General features: G+C 49.4%; 4 protein-coding genes across 4 annotated transcripts; 2 read left to right on the forward strand and 2 right to left on the reverse strand.

The window, feature by feature from the left end:
* Positions 1–285: 285 nt before the first annotated feature.
* On the reverse strand, positions 286–1,883 carry N7474_001207 (cytochrome P450; the record flags this gene model as incomplete). Its single annotated transcript, XM_057192622.1, has 2 exons — positions 286–1,524; positions 1,578–1,883. 2 exons carry the CDS (start codon positions 1,881–1,883, stop codon positions 286–288), a joined length of 1,545 nt encoding a protein of 514 aa, XP_057057575.1.
* Positions 1,884–4,523: 2,640 nt separating this feature from the next.
* On the forward strand, positions 4,524–6,048 carry N7474_001208 (uncharacterized protein; the record flags this gene model as incomplete). The annotated part of the gene is made up of 2 exons (XM_057192623.1): positions 4,524–4,715; positions 4,810–6,048. 2 exons carry the CDS (start codon positions 4,524–4,526, stop codon positions 6,046–6,048), a joined length of 1,431 nt encoding a protein of 476 aa, XP_057057576.1.
* A 3,753-nt stretch (positions 6,049–9,801) lies between these two features.
* N7474_001209 (uncharacterized protein) lies at positions 9,802–11,227 on the reverse strand (the record flags this gene model as incomplete). The annotated part of the gene is made up of 2 exons (XM_057192624.1): positions 9,802–11,115; positions 11,168–11,227. The coding sequence occupies 2 exons, from the start codon at positions 11,225–11,227 to the stop codon at positions 9,802–9,804; spliced, it is 1,374 nt and encodes a 457-aa protein (XP_057057577.1).
* Positions 11,228–12,587: 1,360 nt separating this feature from the next.
* Positions 12,588–15,810, forward strand: N7474_001210 (glutamine amidotransferase subunit DUG2; the record flags this gene model as incomplete). Its single annotated transcript, XM_057192625.1, has 6 exons — positions 12,588–12,809; positions 12,893–13,018; positions 13,076–13,207; positions 13,257–13,805; positions 13,850–14,036; positions 14,084–15,810. The coding sequence occupies 6 exons, from the start codon at positions 12,588–12,590 to the stop codon at positions 15,808–15,810; spliced, it is 2,943 nt and encodes a 980-aa protein (XP_057057578.1).
* Positions 15,811–15,982: the final 172 nt, after the last annotated feature.

Below are 15,982 nucleotides of genomic sequence, written 5' to 3' on the forward strand. Positions count from 1 at the left end.
CATCTAGCAAACCTACCATCATCAATATTCGCAAAAGCTTACAATAGTTTGAAAGCGTCCACGTTCTGCTCTGGCTTCTAAATCCTCGATGCAGTTAGTTCTCTCACAAATTCTAAATATATATCATCGGATGGGCTACACATATGAAGGTGGAAAATGATTGATGAGCTACTAGTTTACGCTTTCAAAAATGACATCAGATAACACTCCAGTATCACAGGCCGTTTTCAAGGAATTAGGAAGTAGGTTTGATTCAGGTTCCCCATTCATGTAATCCTTGAACCATCACGCAATGTCTTTTCTCAGCACAAGATCACAGATTAACCCTTCCTGTTGAACAAACCATGCATTCCGGGTTGTCCAATCTTGCTCTGGGCTGTGTAGTCGTATCTCGAATTCTCGCAACAGCTGTGGTATTATCTTATGCATCTCCATAAGGGAGATGTTTTTGCCGATGCATGTTCGCGATCCAGCCCCGAATGTGAAAAAACTTTTCTCCATCTCCTTCAGTGCTTCGGGAGAACTGTCGAGCCATCGCTCGGGTACAAACGAATCGGGATCAGGGAATATTTTACTGTTTCGATGCAAAACCCACGCATTGATGCCGACGATCGTTCCGCCTGGGAATTGCTTTCCACTAATTGACATCCCTCCTTTGGGCACTTCTCGCTCGAGGATCAATCCGACAGATGGATGTAGCCTCATGGCCTCTTTGAGAACTGCACTGAGGTAGGGGAGATGTGTAATGGATTCCCGGTATGACACTATGTCACTGATCTTTTGATTCGATGTTGCACTGTCAATTTCGGCTTGCACTTTCGTCATAGCCGCTGGATGGCGTATGAGAAGATAGAGAACGGCTCGAATTGCAATGGCTGTCGTATCGGATCCAGCAAAAACATTCGTTGAAAGATGCACGATAACATCTCTCGTAGAAAGCTTCTCGGGATCTGAATGGTGGATCTCCATCCACCTAGACAACATGTCCTTTGCGCCCCCTTTCTCAAATCCGTCAAATTCACCATCACGGTGTAAGGATGAACGAGAATTTACTGCCTTGAGAGTGAATTGAAGAACTTGGTTCCAGGTCTCCATACTAGGCATAAGGATTGGAAAGAGGGGATTTCCAAGTAACAGGGGGTGCATTTCGGGAACCTGGCCACACAAGCTGGCATAGGATAGCATGCCCTGTATTGCCTCAATCATCCCATCAATGTCTCGTCCTTCCTCTAGGAAACCTAGCTTTTTCGCAAAGGAAATCTCCCCCACCACGTCAAAGGCGTAGTATTGCAGCCAAGCTCCTAGATCAACAGAAGCTTTCCGATCTGCGAAATTCCTCAACTGAGACATGAAGACTTGTGTGCACGAGTCAACAGAGGCCTCGAGTTCAAGAAGAGAAGTCATGCTGTAGGCGTTGGCCACAGGTCGCTTCTGGTCGCGGTGGAACTTCTCGTCACGGGTGGAAAAAAGGTTCATTTGGGGCTTCTTATTCCACGATATACACTGGATAGGATAAAAAGCCGTCTGGTAGTTGTCAGCCGATCGCCCTATAATTTTTTTCACGAGCTAACACGAACTTTGGTGAAACCCTTGTTAAGGCCATAGATGACAGGAATAGCGTCAGGATCGCCGACCGATACATGCTTAGGGCCGATGCGAACCAGAGATCCGTACTTTCGATGCAGATCAATGGCCTCGGTGTGGTGATCACCCTTCCAAACACTATACAGCTTCCACAGCCGTGTGTATTTCGCCACTATGGGCCCAGGGATGTCTCGAAGCCCGCGTTTGAATCGATTTGTGAGGAGGCGGAGAACGACTGCGGCCAGAATTATGCAGAAGACGTAGGTTTTCAAAGGATAGCCCACAGTTGAGTTTTCCATTATGTCAACAGACCTCTGAATAAACAGAGAAAGTAAGTCAACAGTCGCCTTGATGGTATCAAGGAGTTGTGTTCATGGCGTCTTAAATGCAGATTTCCCTCAATTTATGTTGATTCATGTCGCTGCACATGCATGACCTTGGCCTCAAGTCGTAGATCCGAATCATCGGGTAGACAAACCTTATCAAGTCGGATACAAAAGACTAAATAAACATTTTGCCTTGTTATTGCTGGGCATGCCAAATTCGTTAGCCAATAGATACATGTCCTTTCTAAACTGGCGCGGACTTGAATGCGGGGGAATGCGGGGTATGATAGGGGTAAACTGCGAAGGGATCGGAAGTGAATTGTGAAGGGATCGGAAGCGACCTGATGATCAACTCGGGATCGGAATCTTCGGTTGATGGTCGTACCATACGGGGGTTGAAGTGCCAGGTTGCGGTTGCAATTACTTCTCATTGCTGTATGTATGAATTCACCTGGCATTCACCAGTCTTGATAGCTATATCATTAGGTCCGATTTGACGAGCTGTCGCCGTAGCCTGCCCAATACAGCTATCGATAAAGTCTCGGAGCTTCAAAAGCACAGATATCTAGAAGCGAGTTGAGCTCGTGGGGGAATTCCGGCGGCACAGAAGAGAAATGCGGAGAAGCTGATCTCGGATCATCAACCATCATCCGAAATATGGAACTTAAATCTAGGTTGGAGTCAAGGCCATCCGAAACTGCTCCGTTATGTGCTTTCGTTTAGAGAAACTCTCCGTGCCACCACCTCTCTCTAAGTTCAAGTTTTAGTTAAGCCCTCACCAGAGAGAGAGATGTGAGGGCCGGCTACAGTCATTCTCGAAATCGGCTTGACCAATACACACTTGATAACTATTTTCTGGCCCTACCCTGCTGCCAAGGCCTTAGCGCAGATCAATCATTGAGCGGCCGCGTTAAATTGAGGGGCACAGTAAAATGCGCTTAGTATGTTACAGTACCTAACTACGTAAAATACAATCTATAGTATGCGTATGAAAAAGTCTGTGGAATTCCATGGAAACCTGTACCTGCCCCCTAGAAGTCTCGGGCCCTCGCCGCTCTCACCGGTGAGGCCCCGGCTTCTAGGGGTGGGGTGGTAGATCTCTGCAAATCGTGCGGAGAGGCGCTTGGCGCCGAGTTCCTAGAGGAACTGCTAGGTAACTTCAACTTTCCTTGCCAAGCTACACCGCGTTATTTAATAGTTGAAATTAAGAGGAGGAATATAGAGTGTACAGAGCTATTTACAGTACGGGTGTTCTCGATGGGTTTTCTGGTTCCCTGGAACCAGAATATCCGTTCCTGATTTTCACAGCACCACCTCTCTACTTCCCCTCTAGCCTACGTGCAGAGCTACACTTGCTCTGCGACAGTGAATTGGACAGTGCACGTGACTCAGCAGGCTCGCCATCATTCAAACTGCCAGGTGGGGCTCGGCATTGAATGCTTGCATCCTGGCCTCACTTCATGACTTCAGGTTGGAAAAAAAAACTCGCTTAGGAGTTGGGGGACACTGGGGTATTACCAAATGCACGTGATATGGCTCACCTGACAAGAGTGTGCAGGGATTCAGTAATGTTTGGCCAGTCAGACTTTTGGAACGAAGGTGAAGGATACACCTATTGTGCTTACTACGCCATGGACAGTTCTGGGTGTACATTGACTCAGATCGATGGAGAATGCCATTACGGAATCAGCTGTGTGGGCTAGGAAATGTTTCACTGGAAGCTGTTGGGTTACGTTGGCAGGTAATAGGGATACTACTATCTACATCAAGTGGGTACGCGATAATAGTGGCATAGAGATGAAGGACTTATTGTGTGGGGCGCCCAACGTATGGGACGTACCTACATATAGATGTGTTGGGTGTTCTTTATAGAATAGGGCTTTGGTATGATTCATTCTTAGTGTATAGGCTACACGTTCGCGACGGGACGATCAGGAAGCGTTCCGTGGTGGGATATATACCCCTGCAGCGATAGCTGCATTTTTCCCGGGACAAGCTGAGTTTGTTGCATCCTTTTGCCCCGCAGAGCAATTTTCCCGTTCGTTGACTACTATAATTCGAGGCTAACTGCGGAGTAGATTCGGTCTAGAACCTTGAGCGGCTTTCATTGCTGGTAAGTTGACGATATACCCGTTCAAGTCTGCGGCTCCCAAAGATTCCTGAAAGATTTATGCAACGATAGTGCCAGATGGGACCCACTGGGATGTAGTGATCTCTGGCTATGAACAACGCCCAACCAACTCCTCTCCCGAAGTCCACCAATCCGACTGAACTGAAACGTTGTTCTCATTTCAGTTGAGCCGGTATTTCATAATACCTGCCGCCAGAAATACGTTTCAACACAATCGGAGGACCGTCCCGGTATCCTCCCCACTTGACAATAGCAGCAAGCGTGCGAATTCGGCTGAGGGCGTCCACATCGAGAATTTCTAGCTCTTCTATTGGATTCTGTTATAGCTCATTTGCCAAAGTCATGCCTTGAACAGGGGTACTGCCAGATTAATTTAAGCAGCGTCCGAGGTCGCATCTGTTCTCTTGGTAGGCTGAAGCAGAAGTTCCTACACTCTCAATAACCCATCCCCTACCTTTTTTCGTGCATTTCCGTCACCAATAATGCTTCCCCTGGTGCCTAAAGCCCTTGCTCTGGGGGCTACATTGCCGCTGGTGTCTGCAAATGGCTTGCCGGAGATCATATACCGAGATGTCGCGATCATCGGTGGTGGAGCCTCAGGTGCCTATGCAGCCGTTCGCCTTCGTGATGACTTCAACAAGAGCATTGTCTTGATTGAAAAGCAGAGTATCCTGGTAGGTCTGAAAATCTTGATTCCGGAAGCTCGTAGTTACACCATCAACTCTGAGCGGTGGTCAGAGCAGTAACTAATGGAATTTCCATATGTAGGGTGGTATGGTCGACACCTATGTGGACGAGAAGACTGGCGCCACCTTTGACTTTGGTGTCCAAAGCTTCCTCAACGTGAGCGGATCTACGGAATTTTTCGCTCGGTTCAACATTCCAATTACCACCAATTCCAGCAGTATCTCCTCAACTCAGAAGTACATTGATTTCAACACTGGCAAAACGGTTGACTTCACGACCCCTGCGTACACGAAGGAAAACGCCGCCATCGCCAAGTTCTTCAAGGTGATTAAGCCATGGGAGTCGATGTTGAGTCCCGGCTATTGGAATTTTCCCGAGCCAAAAGATATCCCTGAAGACCTTCTTATCCCCTTTGGCCAATTCCTGACTAAATATGGTCTTGAGGACAGTACCCCTCTGATCTATGCATCCACTGGTCTCGGATTGGGTAATATGAGTGAAGTTACTACTATGTTTGTCCTGCAGTCCTTCGGCTGGGACATGGCTCGGGCCTTCCTCGGTGAAATGGCCCTGTATACTCCTGCTTCTGGTGGCAACCAGATCCTCTACGATGCCATTGCTAAGGACCTTGGCGATGATGTGCTCTATTCGAGCACTGTGATTGACAGCCGCCGCACCGACTTTGGCGTTTTCCTTACGGTGCGCAACCACAAGACCCAGAAGGTCACGCTGATCGTCGCTCGCCGACTCTTGATTGCCATCGAGCCAACCCAGTCAAACATGGAGCCTTTGGATCTCAGCTTCACTGAATGGGGCACTCTGTCCAAGTTCACCTATTCCAACGAATTCACTGGTCTGGTCAACAATGCTGTCTTTAACACGAGTTATTATTACTATAACTTGCCATCCGACGCCGCTCCTGACAATCTTCTTGTTTTCCAAGATGAGCCGATGGTCGCAAGTTTTGAATACACTGGTCTTGAGCACCTGTTCCGCGTGATGATCATTGGTAATAAGACTACCAATGCTGCGGAATCCAAGGTTCTAGCACAGGAAAGCTTCAGTAAGCTGCTCAAAGCCGGTCAGTTGTCCGGATCCACACGAGACCAGAAACTCAGTTGGGCGGCCTTTTCTACCCATGGTCCTATGCATGCCCGAGTTTCTGTTGAAGATATCAAGAGTGGCTTCTTTCAGGACTTGTACCAGCTGCAAGGTTCTCGTTCCACATGGTGGACGGGTGGCGCCTTCTCGGCGAATTTCCAAACTCAGCTATGGAAATTCGACGAGGGTTTGATCCCTAAAATCCTGGAGGGCCTTTAAACATGAAGTTTTCTCCAATCAGGCGGCCAAATCTGGTCGCCTGAGGGTTTCCGACATCGTGGTTACTTCTTGTAAGTTGATCAGAGAACATCTTCTATATATCCTCGTTTAGATGCTAGAACACGGCGGGTAGTTCTACTCTCGTTCAATCTAATTTTCATGAGCTATGACAGCTCTTTCTGTATTTGAAAACGTCAATGAAAATAAATTATCTTTTCTCTCCCCTGACATATCATCCATAAACAAAACGGGATTTACACCGGGGTCCTTAATTTACTGTTCCCCCAACGCCCTCGGCCTTATATTCCATATCGACTTCCTCGCGGTCGAACTATCACATGAGTTTCACAATCCGTGTTTGAACTGGTTCGAACTAGGAAGACATGGCAGTTTATCCTTGATTGCTTGATGAGACTACTGACAGTAGTCTCTCGATAGAATCTTTCAATTTACGAAATCTGTAGATCGCCAGGCCGGCATCAAACAGACGTCTAGTAGACTGGGCCATACTTCCGTATACAACAAGGTGTAGTGTGTTCGACCCCTATAGCCACCAAAAATCCTGTTGCTGGCAGGCCAGGCACCAGGATTGGCTACGGAGGAGGAGGGGTGGTAGATTCACGCCGAGTACCAGGGAAATGATTAGGGGGATTATATATGCCTTCCCTTTCGCTGTCTCTATATTGAGCTTGGTGAAAAGTTCTCGGTTTTTTTTTTGCAACTTTCCCCTGGGAGTTGTGCTGTCCCCGACGGAGCAACACGGAATTGTGATTTTCATCGGTCCCTCATGCGAGGACATACCGCCTGTATCTTAGCCGAAGAAAGTTTACATAGTGCCTAACAAGAGCTGAGGGAAGCTACATCAGACTACAATAGAATTCATCATCATCATCATCCTTTTCAAAATTATCATTCAGGGAGCGGAAAGGTCAGAGCTTATTTGTAAACTCTCAATCCATTTTCGATCAACTGGAAGATATTTGAGCAATTGGAACTTTGAGTATATTGATTCTATAAGACAGAAACTTATTCGTTCTTATATCCCCAGACCAGCCTACTGATTCGGGATTATCCGTCAACAGACATACCTTGGCTAATGACAGATTAAAGACTATACCAATACCGGACACCATTCAAAATACTGTAGGGGTAGTACTTCGTCGATTTATCTGAGGCGGAAGTAGTCTGCGCCAAATCCTGTACTGGGAAGAACCTTCCCGTCTTAAAGGCCTCCGTGAGGCAACGAGCTTAGAAGATGGGAACGTGTAAGCGGTTTTGTCGCGAACCTACTCGGGTCAAGTTGTATGTCGGATGGTCAGTGCCACCGAATCGGAACGTAATAGCGGCTGATTCGACGGCCGAGGATACGCGGACTAGTAGACGTGGGCATGCGATTCCTGGCATAGGGGCTGAAGGGTACGATTTTCAAGTGGGATGGGGTGAGAATCTTCATTCGACGAGCTCATAGCCTGCCGGGTGCGTTTATACACGCCCCTAGAGACCTCTCATCGCTCTCGCGATCCATAGCCTCTTTTATTCCCATAGAAGTAATAATACTATAGAAATCCATATACCGTATTTTTAAGAGAGATTAGCCTAGAAGTACCTAGGGATCATAGCCTACAGACTGGCCCACCCGATCAAGCTCGGTATTGACGTCGCGTAATTGGAAGAGCCAGCACCAAGTCCCCACATAGTCGGCTTTCAATCGCCACTAGACCACCAATAGGCAGCTAGTGGGTGTCGGCTCAAGTTTCCGGTGTCCACGGCTTATGGTTACATTGCTGAGAACGATCCCTATAAAACACTAGTTATACAAACTAGGGTAATACCCATTTGCTAAGTACCCGCCAACTAATTCGTCACGTCCCCTTGACATTGTTGTTTCTCGTCTTCTTGACCGACTCAAGGCAGCACAGATCGTTGACAAGACCTCCAAGGTAAGTATCTGACTCTGTTGTAAGAGACATGTGGCAATATTTAACTAACGTTTAGGCAAAGATGGCTAAAACGGATTCTAGCGAATATGCCCCGCCTCACTATTATGCGAAGTTCAGTTGGAAAGCGGCTGTATTTGCAGTGCTAGCCTGTGGGAGATATTATGGGGTCGCACACGTGAAAGCCATCATCTGGAATGAAATTAGCAAAGGGTTCATCTACAAAGTGGAGTTCGTGGGGCATATAATCGCAATCATCTCAGCACTATATTTTATATGCTCCGGAGGGTATATCTTTGGACATATTGTTGGACGTGTTTCCTACGATATGCCCTACGATACAAGTTTTAATTGGAGGGCGGCTGCGTTCGCAGTGCTATTCTACGGGAGATGTCTCGGAGGCACCGATACGAAAAACATCATTAACCAATGCATCTCACAGGAAGGCGACGTCGGAAAGTGCGGAGAGCACGTATTCAATGTCGTCTTGACACTATATCTTTCATGCTCCGCTGGATTTTTCTTTGCATTCCTCGTTGCACCTTTCGCTAGAGACCAAGCTGTGAAGCTCAGTCGGACGACGGTTGCATACGTAGTGATATTATATGTCACGACTTTTTCTCGGGGTTTTGACGGTGTGAACGACGACATTATCGAATGCATCTCTAAGGACGGTGATAGCGGAAAGTGTGGAGGGCGAGCAATCGAAACCGTTTCTGCCCTACTTCTTACATACTTCGTCCCACTTATTGTCGGAAATATTCTGAAGTATCGTACCTTTCTAACCCACCAGATAGTGAGGGATACTGCTAATTCGTTTTATTTCTAGTATCTTGACAATCATTTCCAGGATCTTGACAATCATTTCCAGAATCTTGACGGTCGCGGCTTCGAGATTGGAAGCAATAGAAATAAACATACGTGCGGCTTCGGGGAAAGGGAATGAAAAACCGGATGAATCCATTGCATACCATCGGGTAGTAGCCCCTACTCCGTCCTTCGTAGTTAGGATGGCCATTGCTTGTTACTTTGCGTACATTTTTCGGTGAAGAATTTTGAAATAGTCTATATGAGTCGTTGACCCTCGTGACACGCTTAAGGGTTGCTAGATTACTAGATTGCAAGCTTAAGACAACAAATAAAACGCTCCGGCTTATCTAGGGTTGAAATTAACGTTCGGCTAGCCTTTTAATGCGGAACTTGGCGTCGATTAAGGTTGCTAAGTCTAGGGTCGAAAATCGTGGTTGAGAAGCGTATCAGCCTTAGTGTCATAAAAATCAGGAACACATTTGATCCCTAGAACAACATTTTGTCGATTAAATTTTCGTAATAATCTTCCTTATCGCAAGGAGACAGCTTAGAAGTTATAACCGGCAAAGCGAATTTGAGCCGTGCATTCAGAGAAGGAAAGTTGCTGCCACTCGACAGATCTTCCAGGAACCAGGCACAAAACAGCCCTCTCTTTATTTGTAGAGACCCACTTTCACTTCTCGGTTCTATGGAATTCTACCGAACTCTAGTAAGTATAGTGCAATATTACGGCGCAAGATATAGTATCTTACGAGATGCATTTTACTGTCTCCCTCAACTTAACTAATGCGGCCCGCTCAATGATTAATATACGCTAAGGCCTTAGCGGTGGGGCCAGAAAAGAGTGATCAAGAGTGTATTGGTCAAGCCGATTTCGAGAATGACTGTACAGTGGGCGGGAATATACAAATTTCTAGCCAAATCCACCATTAACGCATGGGCTATACTACACCCAATGCTAATTCCCGCCAATCAGAAACAAAAGGACGTGGGGCCGCTGTATTCATCAATGCGTAAACATAAGTCGTAGCCGGCTAGGCCCCTTCTTCTTCTTTTCCTTGGGTCGTTGGTCTTGTTCTGAAGACTGGCTCCCAGTTCCAGTTCTAGGCTTTGCTGTGCCCGCTTTACTTGACGTTCTCGTGCTGGAAGCTCTGCTGGGAGTGGAGGCGAGAGCCTTTGTCGACTCTCTGCGGAAGAGTCGCGAGGATCCTCTAGGGGGAACCTCCACGCGCTTTTCTTTCCTCGTATGCGTATGCGTATCTCGAGAGGAGCGTCTCGAGCGCCGAGATGACGAGACGGATGCATCTTCCTGACACATGGATCGCGGGTCTCGAGGGATATGCGCTGTCCTTACATCCATCCCCGACATCGCCGCCGCTGTGGGGGTAATGAACTCGCCATCGACAGATGTCCCGAAACTAACGGCTTCCACATCAGCAACGCCGCGCCGCCAATTCTCCAAGCGACCGAGAGAGTCCATATTCTGCAGCTCCATCATCTCATCCACCCCCGCAGACGTGTTCTCTGCGTCATCTTTTCCGGACGAGATTTTCTTGATAATTTTGTATCCCCCAAACATGACAACTGTCACGCCGAGACCGACGCCCGCCGCAATGAGGAACTGCGGACTGGAGAGAAGGGCAAAGACGGTTGGCGCGGCGTTTCGGAAAGCGGATAGTGCGGCTGGCGCCATCTTTGTTGCGAGGTTGCTGATCTCCGCCAAGGTCAGTGCCACCGCGGCCATGGCGTCTGGATGCTTTTGCAGATGGGTTATCGTAGCAGAGGCACTGTGTTGTACGCAGTGTGCCTCTTCGAGAAGCCACTGCGCTCGACGGACGAGTCCATCGAGCTGCTTTTTGTCTTCGATCTTCAGCTCCTCCGGGCTGTAACGAGATAGTGCGTCCGGGTGAGCTTCGCCGTATGCAAGGTTCATATCGATATGGGCGTCTGACTTGGACCGCGCCGTCGTGGGACGGGTTTCTATCTGGTTTTCAGATGGGCGGATCGTGATATCATGATGCGTGTGACGTCGAGCAATCTCCTGCGGTGGGGCGTAGTATGTGTCGCCGCGAGACGTTGTCGACTGCTCATAGTGTGAAGATGTGCGGCGGCGGTGGTGATGACGGGTTGAATGATGTTTGGATTTGCTGCCGTGAGTTCGCCGGTTGCCTGCGGCTGGCGAATCGTCGATTTGGTAGGTAGCTAGACCTTGGAGAGCTTGTTGCTCGGCAGCTTTTGCACTGCGCTCGGAGTCATATTGTGATTTGCGCTCGCGGTAGGCCGACTTGGCTTGGTTAAAGACGCCGAAGAGTTGTTTACTCTAGCTGGTTGTCAATATGCAGTTCGGGCTTCTTAGTTACCGAGATGCTTACCGTGCTGACAACCTTGCCGGACTTGTCAATCACAGCGATAGTCTGACCGAACGGCGGCATGGTCGATGAAGAGCCGTAGTCAAATAACGGGCTGCTGCATCTGCCGAGGGTGATCAACGATACAAGAAGCGGTGTAGAGCACCCGTTGCAGTCGTCACATTGATAGGAGCTGTGTGTCCACCGAGTAGAGCACAGCGGAGAAATTAAAAAAGTCGAGAGTAGAATATATGAAGAAGGGGAAAAATGGAAAAGCCTCAATTATTAATGACAGGGATGTCTTTTTTTAGAGATCAGCGGGAAAGGCCGATAGCAGGGAAAGCATAATAACTTCTAGGCACGAACGTTGGGCAGAGCAGCGAACAGAAAGGAAGCAAAACCGTGCCGTGACAGGGCTGAGTGGTTGGGTTTGGGTACCCGTGGCAGGCAGACATGCATGTGAACTTCGTCGTTCCAGGGTGAGAGAGAAAGATGAATCACATCAACAAGGCGGTGTCGACGCCGAGCTGATTGGTCCGTCCGTGCCACAGTGGCTGAGCAGTGTGTGGCGGTGCAGATGCAATACGGAGGAATTGTTGACATGATTGAAAGACACTCGACAGCCTTCAATGGGCTCAGATGCAGCTCAGATGGCCAGGAGTACCAGCTAGTGGCTCATTGTCCTGCTTGATGGCGCCATCCTCACCGTGCGACCGCGAAAGGCCGTCTCCTGTCCCAACGCCCATGGCCGCCTGCAGATAGGGATGTCTAGTCCAGAACCTAATGACGATAGCGTAGATCAGGGGGCCCGACGTAAGGCATGGGTCATAGTTAGTGGTGGTTTGATCTTCCAATGTGCTGGCGTTGATCTTCTATCGGTGTACCGGCTGCCAACCTCTGCTGCTGCATCAAGGCTCTACCATAACCTTTCCCGCCCGAGCCCATTATCGTATCTAGCAAAACATGGCGGTCAATGCGAGCGGTCACTCTGGACCTCCTCTAGCTCGCCTGTTGTGGGAGCCCCGGTGCGTATATCGCTCGTTGTTGGCCATTCTTGGGCGTACTCAGACCGACCGACCGAGACGGAAACAAAAATAATGACAAAATTGTGACTGACGGGGAATTCCAGGGCCGCCTGCTGCTGGAACAACAAAAAGGATGCCAGGAATGGTGAGTCTTAAGCGTTGTTGATGGTGCCATCGCGCGAGAGAGAGACAGACAGACCGCCCTCTGCCTTCCCCGGATGATTCATGATTTCTCGGTCTCCATCCAACAAACATCCAACTCCCAGCACGACTGTCAGAGCTGGGCGGATCTGATAATCCCGGAAGAGCGCCGGATGGTCGGACCTGCTCAATTCGAGTCTAGTCTCTCTTAGCCGGTGGAGCTTCGTGTTTCTTCACCGAAAAGAAAAGAAAAAACATTGGCTGATCGTGTGCCTCCCATGGCCTTCACAGTGGAATCAGAGAGCGCGTCCGATGTCGAAGAGCAGTCCAGGACATGGCAGTCAGATCATCTGGTCGCCCCTAGGCTCACCGATGATGCCAGTAGCGCTCCACAGAGTGACTGCGGCATCGGACATCGCGTGGTGGCCAGTCGATCGGTCTTGGCTCTGGTGTTGGACGAAGAGTGTGTATTCGCCGGTCTTCAAGGCGGCGACATTGTGGTAAGTCAATTGTTATTTCTTTGTTTCTGGCTTATTTCTTGCCATTTACTTTTTTTGTGAATCTCTTCTAACCACTTCTCTAGGCGTGGTCCCTTGAGACATATGAACTGGTGCTCTCGGTGCATGCCCACAAAGAGAGCGTGCTCGGTCTCTACCTTTCTGAAGACGGCACTCTACTATTCTCCAGCGGAGGGGACTCCGTTGTGAATGTAAGTCTCCTAGACCAAAAAAAAAAAAAAACAGAGCACACCTAATACCCTTGGCAGGTGTGGTCAACCAAAACATTCGAACGACTCTACTCGATCCATTCGCATCACGATGTCGGTGATATCTCCACCGTCGTCTACTCAATGACCAACCAAACCATGTACTGCGGTGCGCAAAATACCAGTATCCAGGTAATCCGATCTCAATGATTCTCATGTCGCAATCCGTTGACTTTCGCAGTGGTGCGATCTCTCTGAAGCAAGCTCGACTGTCAACCAAGCGCCATCTGCACATCCAGCAAATCGTACCCACCGCTTCTTCGACTCGCGAGGACCCGATGGCACTCAGCCTCCGAGTTCATCGGATGGCATGCATTCCGTCTCTCACGGTGGTCGCGTGTTAACATTCAAGCGCGACCATCATCAGCTATTCTCGCATCATGGCTACGTCTACTCCATGCTCCTGGTCAAGGGTCTCATCGAATCTGCTCCATCCGAAGAGGCACTGTTGACTGGTGCTGGTGATGGTGTGGTTAAGCTATGGCGTTTGGGCCGTGAACCCGGCGCAGCGCCTACTCAAATAGCGAAATTTCAAAATGGAGACTCGGTACTATCCATTGCTGTGGAGGGGCCACTGCTTTACTGCGGTCTTGTAGGGGGTGCTCTCAATATTTGGAACCTCGACTCCAATCAGCTGGTGAAACGGATTACCAGGCATACGGGCGATTTGTGGGCAGTCGATATCATCCAGGGGGTGGCCATTTGTGGTGACTCCAGTGGAACTGTGAAGGTATTGTTTTTATATTCAATTTGCTTCCTCGCTAACGGATTTAGAAATTCAATTCGCGGTTTGAGGAAATTGGTGGCTGGGTCGCTCATGAAGGTACCATGCTCGCCTCTGCTGCCGGCCGGGTGAAGGATCGACGGATATATGCCACCGGTGGAAACGACAACACAGTAGGGATCTGGGACTTGACCGAGTTCTTCTTAACTCAGGAGGAACTTCCCCCGATCAGCAATGGTATGTTCGTTAGAGAGTTTACGAGGATTTTCTGACACTCTCTCTAGATGAAATGGTCAATAGCCTCGCCAAGTTTGTTTCATTCAAGACGGTCTCTGCCAGTCCGAAGTTTACGGGGGAATGCAACCAAGGCGCCGCTTTCCTCCGTCGACACTGCAATTACCTCGGCGCTCACACGAAGCTCCTCACCACGGGCCCGAATACCAACCCTATTGTTTATGCCCGATTCAATGCTACCTCAACCAACAAAGTGGATAAAACGATCCTCTTTTACGGGCACTACGACGTCGTGGGTGCTGATGCGAATCGCCCAAAATGGAAGACAGATCCATACCAGCTCGCTTCAATTAATGGCTTCCTCTACGGGCGAGGAGTGTCCGACAACAAGGGCCCCATTTTGGCAGCCTTGTATGCGGCAGCAGACCTAGCTCGAACTAAATCACTCCGCTGCAACGTTGTATTCTTGATTGAAGGAGAAGAAGAATCAGGATCTCAGGGTTTCCACCAGACTGTCCGGGAACACAAGTCTCAGATCGGGCCCGTGGATTGGATTCTTTTGGCGAACAGCTACTGGCTGGATGACTACAACCCGTGTTTAACGTACGGGTTGCGCGGCGTGGTACATGCCAATCTGGTGGTTACTAGCGACCACCCCGACCTCCACAGCGGTATTGATGGCAGTGCTTTGCTAGATGAACCGATGAAGGACATCTCCATACTCTTGTCCACGCTCGTTGGACGCAAAGGCCAGGTCAACCTGCCTGGTTTCCGTGACTCTGTCCGCCCGCTTTCGAGCGCTGAGCAGAAACGCTTCCAGGCCATTGCCGACGTTCTGCTGCCACAGCACCCGGAAATTCCAGATAGTCAGGCATTGATCAAGTCGCTCATGTACCGTTGGCGTGAGCCGTCGCTGACTGTGCACTCGGTCGAGGTTCCCGGCAGCAAGAATGCAACCACGACCATTGCACGCCGCGCCAAAGCGAGCCTTTCAATTCGAATCGTCCCTGACCAGCAGGCCGACGATGTCGCCGCAGACCTGACAGCCTACGCACAGGAACAATTTGCGCTCCTGGAGTCTCAGAATGACCTGACCGTGGAGATCACCGGCAAATCCGATGCATGGCTTGGAGATCCGGACAACCAGATCTTCGCCACACTATCCGACGCCATCACCGAGGCATGGACACAAGATCAGCAAAGTTTCAAACACCAGTATCCCCCGGTGAACCCGTCCACCACCACCGGACAGTCCGCATCCAAACCCAATCCCGCCGCAAGACTCCTCCGCAGCGACTCGTCCGACAGTCTAGCCTCGCACATCGACCGCGTCATCACCTCAACAACCACCTCCTCCTCCAACAAAGAAGCCGCCCGCAAAGGCTCCGCCCAACCAACAGCCATAGTCCCAACATCATCAACACTCACCCAGTCCGCATCAAATGGAGGGGGAGGATCCGACGAATCTACCACCACCTTGCCCGTGCGAGCGAAATCTGACCCCCAACCTTCCGCAAAAACCGCCCCCGCCCCTTCGTCATCTTCTGCTCAGTCGACTGCACGACAAGCTGTGAAACCAATGTTCATCCGTGAGGGCGGTTCAATCCCGACTATCCGCTTCCTGGAAAAGGAGTTCTCGGCTCCCGCTGCGAATCTGCCCTGCGGTCAGGCTAGTGATAATGCCCATCTGGATAATGAGCGCATGCGCGTTGAGAACTTGTATAAGAGTCGGGAGATCTTTCGGTATGTGTTTGCGAACTTGGTGGATAAGGCATGAGGGATGGAGGATTGTCTTTGCACTTTTTTTTTCGGTTGTATACTATACTATAAACTGCCATAGCATAAAATACCACATTAGTTCCAAGGTTTATCTGTCTCGTTCTATTTCCATTAAAATGGATTAAGTGTACTTATTCACTCCGTGTAGGCCACTGCTTTAGGTCTAGGTG

This window comes from Penicillium riverlandense (assembly GCF_028828495.1).
Source record: "Penicillium riverlandense strain IBT 135883 chromosome Unknown utg000001l_segment0_segment0, whole genome shotgun sequence".
Lineage (NCBI taxonomy): Eukaryota > Fungi > Ascomycota > Eurotiomycetes > Eurotiales > Aspergillaceae > Penicillium > Penicillium riverlandense.